Below are 20,672 nucleotides of genomic sequence, written 5' to 3' on the forward strand. Positions count from 1 at the left end.
CCAGCCTGGCCAACGTGGTGAAACCCCATCTAAACCCCTACTAAAAATACAAAAATTAGCTGGCCATGGTGATGGGCACCTATAGTCCCAGCTACTCAGGAGGCTGAGGTACAAGAATCACTTAAACCCGGGAGGCAGAGGTTGCAGTGAGCTGAGTTCACACCACTGCACTCCAGCCTGGGCCACAGAGAGACAACCCATCTCAAAAAAATAAAAGGAAAACAAGAAAAGCAAAGTCACTTGCCCAAGGACCACAGAATCCAGAATCGATGATAATATCCAGGCAGGCTAACTCCAAAGCCCAGGTTGTCAACTTCTTTGCTCTGTAGCACTCCAGTATGTGTAATGAGTAACCAGAGTTCTTTGGTGGAACTCTTTTTCTCTGGGATCTTCTTCATGGTTGGGAGGAAGGACACAGATTTTGGAGTCCAAAGACTTAGATTCAAATCTAGACCCTGCCATTACCAGCTAGGTGGTATTGCGCAAGCACTATATATCTTGTTGGTGCTTGATTGGTTTGCTCATCTGTAAAATGGGATAGCAACGGCCACCTCCCTGGGCTGCTGTGGGAACTAAATGAGATGGCGGCTTTAAAAAATAATGAGGCACCAAAGGTAGTCAGTGACTGTTAATGACTATTTCCTAAACTGAGACTGAGCTATGGTGGTGAAGATTGAGTAGATAGCCTAAAATAGCCAACTTGAATCTGCAGGAGCCCTGCAAGGCCCTGTGGAAATGTCCTCAATGTGGAATTAAATTGTTTCTTTCCCTCCAGAGCAGGGGCTGAAAACACCCCCCGGGACAGGCAGGTGAGGGAAGCAGACAAGGTTAGAACTGTGGGGAACTGGAGAACTCAATAGATGAATACCAGATCGAAACATCAGCTCAGAGTTGCCAAATCTTCCCATTTTTCAAGACAGCCTGAATTTTTCCATCTTAAAATCTCCTGATTTTAAAATATTCATAACTCATTGTTTTTTTCAAACACTATGTGGGTCCAAAAAATTATGCACACACACACACTAGTCCACAACCAAGTTGATTATCAACTAGGAGAGAAAGATCAAAGAAAACAGGTGACTGCCACTACTCCCCTTGTATCCTGCCCAGCAGAAATTTCCCTTAGGAGTCATTGGATGGGATAATCTCCTTTGAGTAAATCCATGACTATACACCACACTCCCCAAGTCCCCCCAAACACACTGATTTCTTTCTTCCCAAATAGGTTTGGATAAAGCAACAACCAGTGTCCTCCTCTGAGGCTCCGTCAATAAATAATGGTAATTACTACTAATAATAAACCTTTATGGATCAGTTACCACCTGCCACGCCCTTTGCATGCATTAACTTATCTCCTTTGGGGAGGGTTACCTAACTTTTTTACTTTTAATTTTTTGGGGTACACACACTTATTTCATTCTCATAACAACATCATTTAGCCCCATTTGACAGAGGACAAAATTGAGGCTGATGGAGGGAAGACCACATAGCTAGTAGGTATTTGAACTTAGGTCTGTGGGCTCCAGGGCCATTTCTGCTACACCTCTTTACTCCTGAGGGTGGGAGCTCCATCAACTCAGAGCTAGCCATCCTTAAGGACCCCTGGTAACTTCTTCCCATAAATTATGGCTGCCAGGAGACTGGAGGATGCCTTCACCTTTCTATCTCCTGCTCCAGCCCCCGGTTACCGGAATCCATGTGTTTGTTTCTCCAGCAATTGCTCTCAACAGGCACTTCTCCCAGCCCAGGTGTCTGGGCTGCAGAGGAGAGAGACATCCCTCCGGAGATGTCTCTCTCTCAGGCCAGATTAACAGCTGCTCAACAATGGAGCGGAGGTGGCACGCATTCAACACTCCCACCTGGGCAGCCCTGGGGACGCACACAGCCCTTCCATTGGGTGAAAACAAAGGCATAAGCAGAGGGGCGGGAGGAACATCAGAAAACAAATCCTCCTGAGAGCCAGGGACCAAGACTTGCTGCATGGCCCTAAGTAAATCAAGCCCCTCTCTAGGACCTAGTTACTCTACCTGTTAAAAGGGAATGCACTAGACCAGTGGTCCACAACCCTGGCTAGACATTAAAATCACCTGTGAACTTTACAAAACCACATATGCTGGAGTTCCACTCCACCCCAAATAATAAGAATCTCTGAGGGTGACATTGGTGTTTCTAAAAGGCTCCCTAGAGCATTCTGATACGAAGCCAGGATTGAGAGTCACTGAATTAGATAGCACCTGAAATGCCATCCAGGTCTGGTGTCCTAGGCATGTTACTAGATGTCATAATGGGGACAATAAAACCAGCACAAAAAGCACCCAACACATACAGGGCCTGCTATGTGCTAGGCATGCTTCTAAGTGCTTCACATATGTGAACATAAATTATATATTCACTGCCACAACATCCTTATAAGGTAGATAGTACAATTTTTGATGCCTATTTTGCGGGTGTGGAAACTGAGGCACAGACAGTTTCCCCCAGGTCACACAGATAGTAAGGGGTAACTGCTGGATGCTAGGATAAAAGTGAGTCCAAAGAGGCACGTGAAACAGCCTTGTGGGGTCAAAAAGGCATCGCAGAAAAAAACTGACCTCTAGGTTGATCCTGGGAGATGGGTAGGTGTTGGTCAAGCAAAGGAAGGGTTAAAAAAGAGGAGGGAAAGGGCCAAGCACAGTGGCTCATACATGTAATGCCATCTCTTCGGGAGGCAGAGGCAGACGGATCACTTGAGGTCAGGAGTTCAAGATTAGCCTGGCCAACATGTTGAAACCCCATCTCTACTAAAAATACAAAAATTAGCTGGGCACGGTGGTGCATACCTATTATCACAGCTACTCCAGAGGCTGAGACAGGAGAATTGCTTGAACCTGGAAGGAAGAGATTGCAGTGAGCCGAGATCGCAACACTGCACTTCACCCTGGGTGACAGAGCAAGACTGTGTCTCAGAAAAAAAGAAAAAAGAAAAAGAAGAAAAGAAAAGAAAGAGGAAGGAAGGGAGTCATCTCCAACAGGGGCAATTCAGAGTGTACAGGGCCAGAGTCAATGACACCCACCTGCCTCCCCCACGTCCCCAGCATATTCCTTCCATGAGGCTTCTTACCACCTATAACCAGTTTGCTTACTTGTTTACTTGTTTACTGCCCATCTCCATGAGGACAGGAGGACAGGAGTCTTGTCCACTTCATTCATCTCTGTACGCCCTGCAGCACATGGCCAGCTGTCAAGTGATTGAATCTGCCTGGAGTGCCAGCCCCGTTCCCTTTCAATACCCATTCATTCTTGAGCTGGTTAATTTTTAGCTTATGTCAGGGACAGAGGGTGGTACTAGGAGGACTGTGGCAAGGCTGTGACATTGTCCCACATAGGGACTCTAAAGATCTCTCATGCACACTCTCTTCCCACCCTGGGAGAGAGAGAAGGCAGCATGCATGGTAGGGTAGACATGAGCACCTACTGCTTGTCCAGCATTGTTCGAAGCACTGGATATATACCCTTAGGTGAGAAAATGGCACAATTTTAAAAGGCTGTGGCTTTAAGCAAGAACTTGTGAATCAGACAACCTGGATTGGAGCCTGACTCTGCTACTTCCTCACTGTGTGTCTGTGTGTCAGTGACCTAACCTCTCTGAGCCTCAGGTTCCTTATCTTTCCAATGACTGCTGTGAAGGTTAGTAGAGGTGATGCCTGGAAAGGACTTAGCAAAGTGTCTGACTGAGTGTTAGTTCCATTGTTACTGATCATTTAAAAAAGGGGAGGGGGGCTGGGTGAAGTGGCTCACGCCTGTAATCCCAGCACTTTGGGAGGCCTAGGAGGGCGGATCACGTGAGGTTGGGAGTTCAAGACCAGCCTGGCCAACATGGAAAAACCCCGTCTCTACTAAAAATACAAAATTAGCCAGGGGTGGTGGCACATGCCTGTAATCCCAGCTACTCGGGAGGCTGAGGCAGGAGAATCTCTTGAACCCGGAAGACGGAGGTTGCCATGAGCCGAGATCATGCCACTGCACTCCAGCCTTGGCAACAAGAGTGAAACTCCACCTCAAAAAAAAAAGGGGGGGTGGTGGGGGTAGATGCTCAGTTGCGTATATAAGCTCATGATAATTTCTGGGAGGATTTCAGGTCACCTTGGCAAAAGATAGAACAGTATCTCTTCCCCTTTCATCACCTACAACACGAGATTCTCAAGAGAGGCACTCCCACCTGCCATCCTCCATAAGGATCTCCTCCTCTCAGAAGGATCTAAAGCCTCCTGAGAACTTGGCAATCTTCCTATGTAGATCCCCACCCTGATATTTCATCAACATCTTCCACGCAAGTAGCTCTAGCCTGAACCCATCAGTGGAAAGACACTGGGGCACTGTTCAGGCCTTTCCACCCATAGTGGGTTTACAAAACAGGTTTACCACTCCCTTGGAACGCTGTCACTCCACCATTGTATACCTATGGCCAACCTATAGTCAGATGACTCATGGAAGTTTTTCTTTTGGTCTTTTCTTCCCCCTTTGCCATGGAAAATTGTCAAATGTTTTCTGAAGGTTTAACACTGTGTTCCTTTGACAATACACTCTCAAATTGAAAACCAAAATAACACAAATCACATCAAATAGAGTCATATTGCCAAATGGAAAGGGGTTGGAATAGATACACACGCACACACACACACACACACACACACACACACACATATCCCGAGAGAGAGAGAGACAGAGAGAGAGGATTTGTTTTTTCCCTTCAGTCTCTGTCATCTCAAAACCTATTTCTAGATCAAGGTATCTTAATCTAAAGAAAACCATGCCCTCCTGTGCTTAGGCTTCATAGAGTCTGTGAATCATTTGAAATTCCAAGCCAAGTTTTCTGTATTAAAATATCAGCATTTCAGTGCAGAGGAGGTATATATTTCCACCAGTTTTCCAAGGGATTCAACTCAATGAAACCTTCAGGATGCTTCTGCAAAACCCATCTTCACTCTCTTCGGATGTGGTGGTGTTTCTAGTTGCCTCCCAAAAGCCATTCCCCCTTCATCCATAGTAATAAAAAACCCCAATTTATAACTGGGATTATAGCCACCCAGAATAAAGACTGCATCTCCCAGCCTCCTTTGCAGCTAGGGGTGGCCATAGCTGCAAGATGTCTGAGCAATAGACAGAATTCTTGGTGGTAGTGTCCAGAAATTTTTATGAAAGAGATTTGTCATGTGCTTTTTCCTTCTTCATCGCTTCCTTTCTCTTGCTGGCTGGAATGTGGACATTATTGCTGGAATGCAGGTGACTTTCTGATTCATGAGGTGGCTTTGGGAATAGAGCCCATGTGGTTAAAGCACTAAGATAGAAGCAGTCTCCAGCTTGAGAATATGGTGGAGCAGGGACACCTATTAGCCTCAGACAGAATCTCTCTGGACTTCAACGTTAAGAAGAAATAAATTTATTCTCTTATTTCAGCCACTCTTACTTTGACTGTCTGTTGTTCACAGCTAAACTTACTCACAACTCAAATTCAGGGTGAAGCTAAGACAGTCCCCAGAAGGAATATCTTGTTAATCTCTCCTTCTCCATCTCTATACATCCTCCCCAGCTCCTCCAGTCTTCCTCCTGCTCCCAGAACAAAGCTTGAGAATGCTCTCAGCTGAATGCTACTAAGAGCTGTCACTCCAGACTTAGAAAAAGCTATTTCTAAGTAGTTGTCTGGCAGCAAAGTCACCAACTGGTCAAACCGGATTCTGCTCTGACTGCAGAGGTATCTGGGAAAAGGGCCTCAAGATTACAGACCTTCCAGCTCTCCCTTTTCCAAAGATCTCAGAGCCACCCTCTGTATAAGGTGCTCATGATGGAATTCTTCATAAATGCTCCAAACTGAGAGGAACATGTACCACTTTCCTAGCCAGGCTCTAGACAGAGGAAGCAGAATGATTTACCCCTTAGTATAACTTTAGTACTGGGAAAGTTCTTTTAAAGCAATACCAACAACCACAGAATTACAGAATTCAGAAGACTCTCCATCAGAATAAGCCAGGTTATGCTGCAATAACAAATAAGTCCAAAATTTCAATGCCTTGAAAGAGCAAAGACTTCTTTCTCACCCGTGTCCATTGTTGGCCAGCAGGGTCAGCCTACTTGTTACTGATGTTGACGACTATGATGCTGATGATCATAGGGCAGAGGGAAAAAGAACTCACTCACCCAAGGGTGCTGTCTACACAGAGCCAAGAGGTTCCCACGGGCTCCCAAGGGGCTTTGAACTGGCAGTGATGGACATCATTTCTGCTCACAACTCATCGGCCATAACTAGTTATATGGCTCCTTCCAACCACGGTGGCATCAGGAAGTGCATTGCTACCTCACAGGGGCCCAGAAAGCAGGAGGAGGAGGAAGAGAAACCAGAAATGTTTGGCAAACAACGCTAGTTACAACCTCAAACCTCCCATTTCATTGAATCCTGACTATGGGGCAGGTACTGCTCTAGGTGGCAATGATACAGCCATGAACAATCAGACATAAGTCCCTGCCCTCTGCCTGCATGGAGCTTACATTCTAATGGAGGCAGCAGAGAAACAAATAACTAGAGATGTAAAACGTTACTAGTAGTTAATGGTAAGTGCTGTGAGGAAAAGTAAACCAGCTAATGTGAGAGTGTGACTTATTAAGTGGTTAGAGAAGCTTTATCTGAGTAGTTGAAATATAAGTAGAGACACAAATGAATGAAGAGACCTGCCTTATGGAGACCTGGGGGAAGAGTGTTCCAAGCAGTGGGAACAGCAGGCAGGAAGACCTTCAGGCAGGAACATGCCTGATTCTTCCATCTGAGGGTCAGAAATGAGGACCCTTTGATTGAAGCCCATGACCAAGGAGTGGGTATTAGCAGGAAATCCAATGAGAAGGGTAACCAGGAGCCTTCCTTTTTTCTTCATAAAATTTTGTAGTATTGTCACCAGAAATGGGTCCTGATCCAGATCCCAAGAGAGGGTTCTTGGATCTCACACAAGAAAGAATTCCAGGAGAGTCCATACAGTGAGGCCAAAGCAAGTTTATTAAGAAAGTAAAGGAATAAAAGAATGGCTACTCCATAGGCAGAGCAGCCCTGAGGGCCGCTGGTTGCCCATTTATGGTTATTTCTTAATTATATGCCAAACAAGGGGTAGATTATTCATGAGTTTTCTGGGAAGTCAGGGGTAGGGGGGTGGGGGGGTAGGGCAAATTTCTGGAACTGAGGGTTCCTCCCCTTTTTAGACCATGTAGGTGTAAACATAACTTCCTTACATTGCCATGGCATCTGTAAAGTGTGATGGCGCTAGTGGGAGTGTCTTTTAGCATGCTAATGCATTATACTTCGCGAATAATGAGCTGTGATGACCAGAGGTCACTCTCACTGCCATCTTGATTCTGGTGGGTTTTAGCTGGCTTCTTTACGGCAACCTGGAACTTTGTGACCTGTATCTTGTGCCGATCTCCTATCTCATCTCAAAGACCTTGTGACCCAAGGTCTTTGTGACCTGTACCTTGTGCTGACTTCCTATCTCATCCTGTGACAGAATGCCTAACTTAGTGGGAATGCAGCCCAGCAGGTCTCAGTCTTATTTTACCCACCCCCCATTCACCATGGAGTTGCTGTGGTTCACATGCCACTGACGGTATCTGAAATTCTTTCTATTGTTTATTTATTTTGTGAACCCCAAAAATCTGAAACATGTCTCAGTTAACTTAGAAAGTTTATTTTACCAAGGTTGAGGATACGCCTGTGATACAGCTTCGGGTGGACATGTGCCCAAGGTGGTAGGGGCACAGCTTGGTTTTATACATTTTAGGGAGACAGGAGACATCAATCAATATGTGTAAGATGTACATTGGTTCAGTCCGGAAAGGTGGGACAACAAGAGGAGAAGGCGGGACAACTTGAAGAGGGGCGGGGGCTTCCAGGTCATAGGTAGATAAGAGACAAATGGTTGCATTCTTTCCAGTTTCTGATTAGCCTTTCCAAAGGAGGCAATCAGATGTGCATGTATCTCAGTGAGCAGAGGGCTGACTTTGGATAGAATGGTAGCAGGTTTGTCCTAAACTGTTCCCAGCTTGACTTTTTCCTTTAGCTTAGTGATTTGGGGGCCCCAAGATTTATTTCCCTTTCATAAACTGTTTATTGATACACATGAAAGCAGGGATTTTGCCTCATTTACTGCTTCATCTCTAGCCCCTCAGCTAGTGCTTTCCAAGTGAGAATGTAACAATTATGGAATGAATGAATCCGTGAGTAAATGAACAGACTGTGTCTCCCACTCCCTGCATCTGGCTCCTCCTCACATGTTCACTGAGTGGCACCATCATTCACCCCATTGAAAGGTCTGAAAACCGAGACATGCATTTGAGGAAACTTCTCTTCCCCTCTCACCGCAATCAGCAGTCAAAATGCTCCTGCTTCTTTAACGGATCATGATTATATCCACACTTTACCGCTCCTCAGCCAACAACACAGCCAAGGTTGCCATTTCACTGGGACCACTGCAGCAGCCTCCTAGCTGGTCTCCCTAAAGCCCCTGTAAGATCTTCTCCAAAAGCAGACAGTGATTTTCGTGGAACTCAGTTCTCATCACAGCACGCTCCTCCTCCAAAGAGTTCAGTGGTTCTTCAGTGTGCTCAGGACAAAGTCTAACCTCTTAACGGAGTCTGCAAGGTCCAGTGTGATCAAGGGCACACCTTGACTATTTCACCTCTCTGACTATTATATAGTCACCTCCCTGACTATTTTCCCTGATAATCTATGCTGACAGTTACTCAGGGAGATAGGTGTTGAGATCATCTCCATTTTACAGACGACAAGACAGAGCTTCAGAGAGACTAAGTTCCTTGCCCAAAGCAGCAGAGCTAATGGGATTCAAATCCATATCTGGTTGAGTTCCTACCCACTATGTTTTACTGTCTTTCTTAAGTGGGAAATGGCAGCCCGGTCACTTCCTGAAAATTCTGGTTAGTTGAGATATTGGTTCCCTGAACCCGGAGGAAGTATTTGAACCATGAAAGATCTCAGAGGCCTTGATTTAGGCTCAGGTGTAAGAAATAGAGTCCCTGAGAGCCTAGTTGCGGATGTCCCTTCTTGAGGATGGGTGGAGAGAGGGCAGGATGATCCTCTCCATCCCATAGCTGAGCCCTGACTCCCGTCTGTTGGCGGCACCTGCAGCAGAGGGGAGCTCCTATTGAGCTTGCGGGGCCCCCAGCCCTGCCCCAGCTCCAAGTGGCTTTCATTAGGAACACGTAAGGATCCTCTGCTCGACGCACAATAGCTCCTCCCAGGCAGTCGTCACTCTCCCAAATGACAGCGTGTTCCTGATGTCATTTGTTCTGCTGAGAAAGTCTGGAAGGGCTGAAAGAGGTTTCAGAGAGAGAGAAGCCTAGCAAGAAGGTGGGGGAAGAGGTGGTCCAGTGACCTGAAGTTCAGCTGTGTTCTGCTGGTAGATCTGGGTTTGGAAGGCCAGTGCTCTGGCTGGGCATACACCAGGGGTCAGGTGGCACAGGCTCCCTGGGTAGCTGAAGGTACAGGTTTTGCATCCAGTCATCCCGGATCTGACCCTGTGCTTTAGATTGTTCAACTGTAAAATGTGGTTAACAATAGGACTTCTACCTCCAAGGGTTGTTAGGAGGATTAAAAGAGGCACAACATACAGGGCATTTAGCAGAGCTTGGTACATGATAGTTCTCAAATAATGATGGGTATCATTACTTTCATTTTGTAGTTATTATTCACAGAATCACATAGTGGTTAAGAACACAGACTCTGGAGCCGGATTGCCTAGACGTGAATCCCAGCTTTGCCACTTAGTAGCTGTGTGACCTTGGGCAAGTTATTTAACCGTTCTGTGCTTTGATGTTGTCATCTGTGAATGGGGATAATAATACCTACCTTAGAGCAATTCACGTGAGAATTAAATAAGTTGATATATGCGAAGCACTTACAATTGGTACTAAATGTTAAATACGTATTTATTATTATTATTATTATTACCATTATGATCATTATTTGCAAAGGTGGTCAGGGAAGGCAAATTCCTGGAAAGAATTTTGGAGAAAAATAATAGAAGAAAGCTAGAGCTCCAATAAATAAGTGTTACTTTCCCAGGATTGTGAAGGCGTAGGCTCATTTAGGGAGGGACTCACTGCAGGCTGTTTATTTTATTTTGTTTATTTATTCATTCTTGCCAGGGTGTGCGGCAGAGAAAAGAGGCCTGGGCTTGGAGTTCAGACAAACCTAAGTTCAGAATCCATAAGCTGGAGGCCTCGGGCAGGTCCCTTCATGTCTTGCGCCTCAGTTTCCTTATCTGTAAAAAGGGAATAATGATAGCATAAAATCTCCAGGGGGCGGTGATGAAAATTAAAAAAAGCATGCTTGGGAAGCCTTGGTGCCTGGCACCTTCTGTGGACTGCAGAAATATTAGTTAATATTCTGATGCTGTTACTGCATGTAGAGTCTACCCAGTGGGTGCTAGGCAATTCAGACCCAGGGTTGCTGATATGACATCATCTACTCATCCAAGATATGCTGGGCTTCTACAGTGCAGCAGGTACCCTCTAGGTGCTGGGGATGCCGCTATGAACAGGACATCCAAGGTTCCTGCTGTATGGAGCCAAGTGTGCTGGAAATTCCATTAGTGTCATCGTAGGGGAGTCTGAGAAATGAAAGAAATAAAAAGGCATGAGCATGCTTACTTCCTATTTTCTGGAGGATGTGCTGGGATCCAGGGCCACCCAAAAGAACCAACTCTGAGACGGGTCTTCAGACCCTGGGGAGGGGCTGGGGGCTGGGAATCCCCTAGGGGAGGGTGGGAACTTTTGTTTCTTACTACACTGAAAAGAAAAGGCACAGAATCTGGCAGCTGTGTCTTTGTCCTACTTGGTCCTAGCTTCAGACCACCACTTCCCCCCAGTTTTGCACATGCAGGGTGATCTCATCCTCCTCCTGGGCTGTTTTGAGAATTAATAGTGGTATGCCCCATATGAAAGCTCTAAGAGGATGGCATCCAAGAGAACAATGCTCTGGTTCCCAGGATCTAACGTCCGTACCCTGCACCACAGTACCCTCTAAGGTCTCTTCTTCCCTGGTGGAACCAGCTTGGAGGCCCCTCCTTTTCCCGGGCCTCTCCTGAGCCTGGCGTCATATTTTCACCTGATTGGTGACAGCCCATGGAGTTTAGTGACTACTTTCCTCGTGTGTTAGCTGACTCCTCACCAGGTGGCTGAGTTAGCAGGAGCAGCTGCCTCCCTCCTCAGCGTCCTGACATGAAGGGCTGGCTGGATCCAGAAATGCAATGAGAGCCCAAAGGGGAACAGGACACCAGGTAGTGTGGAAGGATCGCTGGGTAAGGCTTGGCCAATATTGTCTCATACCGGTTATTACCGTGCACTCCCAAGTCCCCCCGACTTGGATTCCAATCCTTGGTGGCTTCACCTCTCTGAACCACAAGGATTCCATGAGGTCATGGATAAAACTGTTGATCACAGGGCTGGGTGCATGGTTAGTGTTCAACAAATGTGAGCCATGACTTTGACTTCAGAGGCAGTGTAGCAGATGAGACAAGAACCAAACTGCCCAGGTTCGAATCCCAGCTCTGCCACTGACATAGGCATGTCAGGTAATCTCTCTGTGCCTTAGTTTCCTCATCTCTAAAATGTGTTTAATAAAACATCATTCCTGACAGTCATGGTGGCTCATGCCTGTAATCCCAGCAATTTGGGAGGCTGAGGCGGTGGATCACCTGAGCTCCAGAGTTTGAGACCAGCCTGACCAACACGGTGAAACTCCATCTCTACTAAAAATACAAAAATTAGCTGGGTGTGGTGGCAGGTGCCTGTAATCCCAGCTACTCCAGAGGCTGAGGCATGAGAATCACTTGAACCCGGGAGGGAGGCAGAGGTTGCAGTGAGCCAAGATCATGCCATTGCACTCCAGCCTGGGCAACAAGAGTGAAACTCCACCTCTAAATAAATAAATAAATAAATAAATAAATAAATAAATAAAACATCCTTCCTAGTAGGATTGTGGCGAGAAGTACAAGAGTTTTAGGCACATACATTTAAAGTGCTCAGAACAGAAACTGGCATGGGGCAAGTGCCCCATAAATGCTAATGATTGTTATTTCTATTTTCTACCTTTGCATCCTCTCTCTCCTCCCCCTCATCCTTGAAATGAGAAGGTGGATTAGGTCATCACGGTTCAGTTCCCTGCTCCTTCGCCAGGCTTCCCCTCCTTCTGGGTCCCCTGGTACCAACTAAGCCACGTTTTAGGCAGAGGGGTCCTCTGGAGGTTTGGGGATGGCCTGGAAAGGGAGAAGGAGGGGAGTTTCTTCCCGAACATACCCCACCAGCAGACTCGCCAATAAATAAACACAGCCCCATCGGCACATAAACACACACTCACCCCTGCACCCACTCAAATCCACACACAAACTCATTCCACCCTGTCCCACGCACTCAGAAACCTCACCCCAGCCCCTGCCCAGGTCCCAGGTAGGGCCAGGTTTCTCTGGTGCGTCATGCGGCATGCAGTGATTCTCCCCACAACTGGTTTCCAACTCAGCCGGCCCCGCCCAGCTGTAATTACAGAGAAAGCGGAGGCTTCTGTGCCCAGCCATGACGTCAGCCCGAAGCTTCCAGCCTGATGAGCTCACCCCACATCCAGCAGGGGCCCAGTCACTCGGGACATGTCATGCCCTGGGGTCCCGACCATTCTTTCTCAGCTGGGGAGGAGGGCAAGGGTCTCTGTCTGTCGGTTAAGCACAGATCCGGGATTCAGAACAACCCAGGTTCCCATCCAGGCTCTGCCACTCCATATCTGTGTGCAAGGGCCAAGGCTCTGTGCCTCTGTTTTTTCACCTGCAAAATGGGGGTGATGATAATAGTGACACTTAACTATTGAGTGAGGGTTTAACTCAGTAATGTCTGAAATATACTAACTCTAAAAGCAGATGCACAGGAGGCAATGGGTGACAGTGATTGTTTTTCTCCATATTATTATTTTTAGCAAACTGCCTCATGCAAACACTGTTTAATATCAAAACAATTTCTCAACCTATGACTCACCGAATTCCTTAATATCCTCAACTTACCCTCATCTCGTGAAGAAGGCAGGGCTGAGACCCGAAAGCCCACAGAGGGAAAACGACATGCCGAAAATTGTCTACCTGTTGCGGACAGATCAAAGATTAGAACCAAAGGCGAAGAGGCCTCCGGGCCAAAGGAGGATTTGTAAATTCATTCTTCCAGCTGTGTGGTTAGAGCAGGAAAGTCTAGATTTGGGGCTTTGAGTTTCAGACCAGACATCCTGCTTGAGTATACTACTTTTCAATAATTATCAGTATTAACAGTCATAATAATAACAGAAGCTACTACTATTCATGAACACTTCTATGGTAGTTTTCTCATCTGTAAAATGGGATAATACTGGTACTCTTACCTCACAGGATTGCTGCTGAGGATTAAATGAGTTCATATTTATAAAGCCCATAGAGCAGGGCCTGGCATGTAGCAAACATTATGTAATCAATAACTCAAAATGGAAACTACAAAGGTGCCCATCAGACTGCTAGGTGCTGAAAGAGAATTACCTCATGTATTCCTCATGGCACATCTGTGAAGTGACTACTGTTACATCCATTTATAAGGAGGAAAACTGACAATTTGGAGGTGCCTGGGAATAATGTTACTGCCTATAAAGATGCTTTGCTTGACCAAACATTAATCAGATTTCTGAATCTTCTCCTAAGCCCATCTGTGAGGTTCCTTATAAAAATTCAGTTTTGGGCCAGGCGAGGAGGCTCATGCCTGTAATCCCAGCACTTTGGGAGGCCGAGGCAGGTGGATCATGAGGTCAGGAGTTCAAGACCAGCCTGGCCAAGATGGTGAAACCCGTTTCTACTAAAATATACAAAAATTAGCTGGGCATGATGGCGGGTGCCTGTAATCTCAGCTACTCGGGAGGCTGAGGCAGGAGAATCGCTTGAACCTGGGAGGCAGAGGTTGCAGTGAGCCAAAATGGCACAACTGTACTCTAGCCTAGGGGACAGAGTGAGACTCCATCTCAAAAAAAAAAAAAAGAAAGAAAGAAAGAAAGAAAGAAAGAAAGAAAGAAAGAAAGAAAGAAAGAAAGAAAGAAAGAAAGAAAGAAAGAAAGAAAGATTCAGTTTTGGCGTGAACTCTGCTAAGTCTGTTTAGCAGCAATCACCCATCTTCGATGTCTGATCACCCTCCATATCTGATTAGTTTCCTCATCCTCCACCATCCCCCAGGTGACGTCTGAGCACCCTGGCCTGTCTTCAGCAAGCATCCTCTTAGGTTAGCTGAGCCTGAATCCCTCTGATCCCTGGACTTTCCTCCTAGTAATTTTCCATTCGCTGATCCCATCCCCACCCCACCTGCTTCTTGCCTACAAATTCCCACTTACCTATGACCTACTGGGAATCAAATCTAATCTTTCTCCCTCACTGCAAAATCCCATTGCGGGGGTCCTTACATCTATGGAGAAAGTTTCCCTGCCCAGTAAAGTCTTGCTTATCATACTTTGACAAGTGTCATATGAATACATATATATATATATATGTATAATTTTTTGTTTTTTCTTTACCGCTCTCCCCAGAGGGCGTTGAGGCTTTAGGAGCTTGGCCACCTTGTAACTGGGGATTCCAACCCAGGGACATCCTTCAAATCCACTGGGCTAATGTCTCTCTCTTCCCTTTCTGCAGGTCCCCAGGGGAAAGGCAGGATACGACACGCTCTGGGGAAGGTATTTCCAGAGGGTGACCTGAGCCCTCAGCCAGGCTAGGGGTTATTAATAGCCAGGCCTTAGTGCGCCTCTCCGGGAGGGCAGCTCCAGCGCCGGGAGCAAGCGGAGGGCGGAGCTGAGCGGAGTGGCCAGGGGAGGAGAGAGTGTCCAGAGAGGCTGGTTGAACTTGGACGCGGCCCCTCCCAGCTCCCCCCACAGCCCAGCTGTTCCCTCCGCGGATTCTCCGGGGCTGGTTCATCACCTCCGAATATTCCTGTGACAGGAGACGCTTGCAAAACCCGCCTCCAGTCTCCAGCAGCAAATAAATAGAAGGCTTGCAGCCCAGGAGGAGCCAGAAGAAGTTTCTAGGCGCGCGTGCCCTGCGTTTATTAAGCTCCTGGCTCCGCTCTAGACCTCAGCGGCTCTGGCTGCCAGCCTGGGCAGCCTGGGAGGACAGTGGCTTGCTGGTCTGTCGTGAGGCAGTGCGGAGAGGGGCCCTCTGGGATTCTGCTGGACCTGCCAGGGAGTCACCTTTGGGGTCTGGGACCCCAGCCGAGGGGGCACAACCGTCCCTGGCAGTGGTTGGTTCTGCTTCTCCCTGCAGAAAAGCAGCATTTTCGGAAGCTGAAGAATAAGCTAGCCCAGCCACACCACCTTGTTGAGTGACCTTGGGCAGGTGGTTCTGTCTCTCTGAGCCTCTGTTTCCCTCTGAGCTCAGCAGCCACCATGGCTGATGGTCAGATGCCCTTCTCCTGCCACTACCCAAGCCGCCTGCGCCGAGACCCCTTCCGGGACTCTCCCCTCTCCTCTCGCCTGCTGGATGATGGCTTTGGCATGGACCCCTTCCCAGACGACTTGACGGCCTCTTGGCCCGACTGGGCTCTGCCTCGTCTCTCCTCCGCCTGGCCAGGCACCCTAAGGTCTGGCATGGTGCCCCGGGGCCCCACTGCCACCGCCAGGTTTGGGGTACCTGCCGAGGGCCGGACCCCCCCGCCCTTCCCTGGGGAGCCCTGGAAAGTGTGTGTGAATGTGCACAGCTTCAAGCCAGAGGAGTTGATGGTGAAGACCAAAGATGGATACGTGGAGGTGTCTGGTAAGTCAGGGGTAGGAGGTCAGCGGGAGGGCGGGTGGGGCGGGGGAGTAGGCCTCAGCCCTGGGAATAGCCAGGAGAAAAGTTTCCTGAGAGCAGACGCTGGGACAGTGTGACACAGGTGACCTCAGGGCTCAGGAATGCAGCCCGCAAAGTTATCTTTATGGAAAACTTCTCTCCCAGCTCCCAGCAGAGATCTTAACCTGCCTGACTCAGCTACTGGGGCCTTTGGGTGCTGATCAATCAGGGTACAGACAGGAAAATAGAAACCACATTGGGTATTTTGACAGAGGGCATTTCATATAAAGAACAGGTTAAGCAGATATCAAAAAATTAAAAAACAAAGAAAAAATGGGATTTCATGCACTCCAGCATCACCACACAGGGTCTAGAAGTTCACGTTAAGGCTGAGCAATGATAGTGTTAATATCCACAACTGGTTTCCAGTGAAACACCTCTCCTTGTCCCAGACAAGGAAACCGAGGCTTACCAGTAATTGTAGTAACACTAACTGGTAACTCTGAGTGCTAACTATGTGCTCAGCACTTTGCTAAATACTGTTGCCTATCATATCTCAGCTAACACAACCACCAGAGGAGGTGGGTACTGTTTATCTTCTTTTTTTTGCAGATGAGGAAACTGAGGTATGGAGAGATTAATGTAACTTGTTCAAGGCCACCAAAGATTCAGACCCAGGCTGTCTGGGAATTAGGAGGCCAGAAAGAAGGAATGATTTACTGAGCACCTGCTAGGTGCCAAGGGCTGGGCTGACATTCTTATACTTCTTCTCCAAAATCACCCTCAGTCAAGTCCAGAGTAGCAGGGGTGTCTAGGCCCATCTTGCAGTTGAGGAGGCTGAGGCCTAGGTGGGACTTGTTCACAGTCATGCCATGAGTCAGCAATAGGAGTGGAGTAGGGACTGGGCCTATCCACAGCTTTAGGCTCAGGGCTCTCACAGCCACATCCCACCCTGGGAGAAAGAAACATACAAGGGGGAAAGAAAGAGAGAAGACAGGAAGCTCAGCCCCTGTTAAGCTGGGCAGCAGAAAAAGCTTTCTTTTCCTTCCCTCCCGCTCCATTAAAAAGAATGTGTTCCCGGCAGAGGCTTGCCTTCCAGAAAATCAGTCAAAGCCATTGCAAACACAGGCTGGGCAGGAACAAGCCCCGGCAATGTTCAGGGGGAGTTTCAAGCCAGTCATGGCAGAATTATAAACATTAGAGGCTCCAGCGGGTGTGGTGGGCTGGGAGACCTGCTGTGGCCACGTGCTGCTGACAGGGTCAGCCAGATCTCTGAGTTGGCTGGGAGCCAGGCACGAGTTCCAAAACTGGCTCCAACTCTAACCAGCAGGATGTGCAAATTACTTTACATCTTTGTGCTTGTTTTGTTTCCTCATCTGGAAATTAGGGTTCAAATGGTTATACCGTAAAGATTGTTGTATTAAATGAGGTGATGCTGTACAATGTGTACCTACTTGTGAACCCAGAAAATCTGAGACATATCTCAGTTCATTTAGGAAGTTTATTTTGCCCAGGCTGAGGACATGCCCATGACACAGCCTCAGGAAGTCCTCCTGTCACATGCCCAAGGTGGTCTGGGCACAGCTCAGTTTTATACATGTTAGAGAGACATGAGACATCAATCAATATATGTAAGAAGTACATTGGTTCGATCTGGAAAGGCAGGACAACTTGAAGCAAAGGCAGGAAGATTTGAAGTAGGGAGAGGCTTTCCAGGTCACAGGTAGCTGAGAGACAAATAGTTCTTTTGAGTTTCTGATTTGCCTTTCCAAAGAAGGCAAGCAGCTATGCATCTATGTCAGTGAGCAGAGGGCTGACTTTGAATAGAATGGGGGGTAGGTTGGCCCTAAACAGTTCCCAGCTTGACTTTTCCCTTTAGCTTAGCGATTTGGGGGCCCCAAGATTTATTTTCCTTTCACATTTCTATGACCTGGAACACAAGGAATTAGTAGTATTATTGCCATCGTTGTTGTTATAATGCCAGGCATCCAGGAAGGCCCCAATAAATAATGAATAATAGATTCTCTTTGAAACCTGGGTTCAGATCCCAGCACTGCTGTTCACTAGCATGATGGATGTGGACAAGAAAGTCTTCTCATCCCTCTGAGCCTCATTTCTCCTATCTGCAGAATGGGGATCATAATACTATCTGTCCTGCAAGAGTGTAGGAAAGATTAAACATATACAGACTATCTATGATCACATATGCAGAGTGTCTATAAAATGGAGCTAATAATAGTGCTTGGCTGGCATTCTGTAAACAGAACGATTATCACCATTCCTTCTGTCCTTGTTTTAATTAGGCTCTTAGATGCTTCCAGCCCAAGTCCAAGGGTCTTCCCTACCCTGTGGCCTCTCTAGGAGACCCTCTGTCCAGCCTGGAGGGCTTTTCACCATCCTCTTTTGTAGGTGCTTCATAACAGGTGGGGTCTGGCAGCTCCATGTTGAGATCTCAGCTAAGTATTTTACTAATCCAGAGGCTTTGGGTGAGTCATGCAGTCTCAGTTTCCGCATCTGTAAAATGGGGTCATTGGGAGCTTACATAAGACTAAGACAAAGCTTTTCAGATGTACAATTAGTGACATCGGCTAGACAGAATCCAAATTCCCTGAGAGTCCATACAAGTGCTTTCAAAGAAGGAGTTTAAAAAAATAAAATTGATATCAGGCGCTCTATTTAAGAAGCAACTTTCGGGTCGAGTGCGGTGGCTCATGCCTGTAATCGCAGCACTTTGGGAGGCCAAGACGGGAGGATCACTTGAGGTCAGGAGTTTGAGACCAGCCTGGCCAACATGGTGAAACCCTGTTCTACTAAAAACACAAAAATCAGCTGGGCATGGTGGCAGGCACCTGTAATCTCAGCTACTCAGGAGTCTGAGGCAGGAGAATCACTTGAACCCAGGAGGTGGAGGTTGCAGTGAGCCGAGACCATGCCACTGCATTCCAGCCTGGGCAACAAGAAAGAAATTCTGTCTCAAGAGATATAAAAAATAAAAATAAATAAATAGCAATTTTCAAGGGAAGTTGGAAGTCAGATCCACTTTCCCACCCTGTACCACATAATGACAAATCCATTCCTCCACAACAAGTATGTGCTAAAAGCCTACATGTGGTGGCTCAGTGGTTCCTCATAAGGACCTCCTAGGAAGTGTGGGTAGGTTAACCCCATTATGCAGATAAGGAAACCGAGGCCCAGAGAAAGTAACTCACCTGAGATCACCCACTTCTCCCTGGCAGTGTCTGAGATTCAATGTCAGGCCTCTCTGACTGGTTCCGAGCCAGGATGGCTGGATCTACTTCTGGCGGTGTGACCCTGAGCAAATCCCACAGCCTCTGGAGCCTCAGTTTTACTGTTGGTCTTATGAAGAGGTAGACAAGATCAGAATTTACCAAAGCACTTCAAGTGGTTACTAGGCATTTAGAAACAGGAGTAGGAGAGTTCAGAGTCTTATATGGTACCAGTAAAAACAAAATTATAAACAGGTCTTCTCATTGCAGGACTTGTCAGAGCCTTTAAGTCACTAATGTAGTTTATGAATCTCTGAGAGGCAGCCCTGTCTTATCTGACCACATATGAGTGTCTCATTCAAGGAAGTGTTTGGAACATGCTGGACTAGACAATTTCCAGCAAGCCTCAGATTCCCCTGCCCGCATCCTGCAACCACCAGCCAAGAGATGTTCCCTTCATGGGCCACTGGGCCAGACCCTGGCTAAGATAGAGACTGGAAAGCCCCAAGGCCTTATTGCCAGCCCTTCTCCTTAGTCCCAGGGCCTCTGTCTTCCCTGGAAACAGCACCTTCTTTCTTTAGCTGGGCCAATAGTGTTCCACTTACATTTCTCTGAGGCATGTTGAAAAAAAGCATGTCTGCAAGGGGTCTCTGACTCCTAGCCTCTGGATGTATTTTTAAAAATCATAATAATTACTTTTTTCTGTTGACAAAAATAAAATGTCTTCATGATAGAATATGTAGTTAGGAAAGCAAAATAAGAAATTAAAAATCACTCATAATCCTTAAGCTGCCCCAATGGAAGTATGCAAATGACAAGCAAATTGAGTTTCAAGATGATCCTCCTAACAACACTCTCTCTCAACCAGGTTAGCTCCACCTCCAGGCCCCTCTTGTGGAGATCTTGGAGCTTTCCCTGCTCAGAGATCCTCCCTTCCCTCAGCCCAATACCCTATTTTCAGAGCAGACAGAGGCACCTAGTTTCTGAGAAGCAGTCCTTTCCCCAAACATCAAAATAAACCACAAGCGTTTACCTTCACATGGTACTTTTACAACTTCAAAGCCATTCTGTGACTCGCCTGCATTTGCTTCCTACAGTAACCCAATAAGGCAGGTGCTGTCACTCCCATCTCAGAGAAGAATAAACTGAGGCTCAGAGACACTCAGAGATGTGCCAGGAAATGTCAGAGTAGAGACTTAAGTCCAAAACCCACTATTCCAGAACCTATCTGCTTGCTCTTGAATCTTTGCACCAGTCACTTCCAAGCTGTGTGACCTTGGGTACAGCACTTAACCTCTCTGAACTTCAGGTTTCCTATCTACAAAATGATAATAATGAAACTGCCTGCTTATATTATCATTTTACTATTATTATTTAAGGTTGTTGCAAAAATTAAAGGAGTTGATATAGATAAGGTGCTTAGAACAGTGGCTGACACCAAGGAAGCACTATATTACTTTGCTATTATTATTTATATCATCAGTTATTCTTCCCAGGACACCAGCATGCAGGAGGATTCTCGGATGCAAAAGGGCTGAGTCAGAGGCACTGGCCTGTCCCCAGGGGAAGCAGGTCTCCCGGCGCCCTGGCTATGGGGAGGGTACCA

The 20,672-nt window shown here is 47.0% G+C and overlaps 1 protein-coding gene and 1 long non-coding RNA gene across 3 annotated transcripts in view; one reads left to right on the forward strand and one right to left on the reverse strand.

Annotated features, from left to right (window-relative positions):
- Positions 1–10,147: 10,147 nt before the first annotated feature.
- On the reverse strand, positions 10,148–12,535 carry LOC112635464. Its single transcript, XR_003121919.1, has 2 exons — positions 12,458–12,535; positions 10,148–10,643 (listed from the first exon to the last, which is right to left on the reverse strand). It is a non-coding gene; the product is annotated as an uncharacterized LOC112635464 (long non-coding RNA).
- A 2,267-nt stretch (positions 12,536–14,802) lies between these two features.
- The window catches only part of HSPB8 (heat shock protein family B (small) member 8), a 41,278-nt gene continuing 35,408 nt past the window's right edge, over positions 14,803–20,672 (forward strand). For both annotated transcript variants that reach the window (XM_025402261.1, XM_025402260.1), the window contains exon 1: positions 14,803–15,824. In XM_025402261.1, the coding sequence (XP_025258046.1) occupies positions 15,458–15,824 (367 nt within the window). In that variant the 5' untranslated portion in view covers positions 14,803–15,457. The remainder of the gene's footprint in view (positions 15,825–20,672) is intronic.

The sequence above is a fragment of the Theropithecus gelada genome, chromosome 11 (assembly GCF_003255815.1).
Source record: "Theropithecus gelada isolate Dixy chromosome 11, Tgel_1.0, whole genome shotgun sequence".
In the NCBI taxonomy this organism is placed as follows: Eukaryota; Metazoa; Chordata; class Mammalia; order Primates; family Cercopithecidae; genus Theropithecus; species Theropithecus gelada.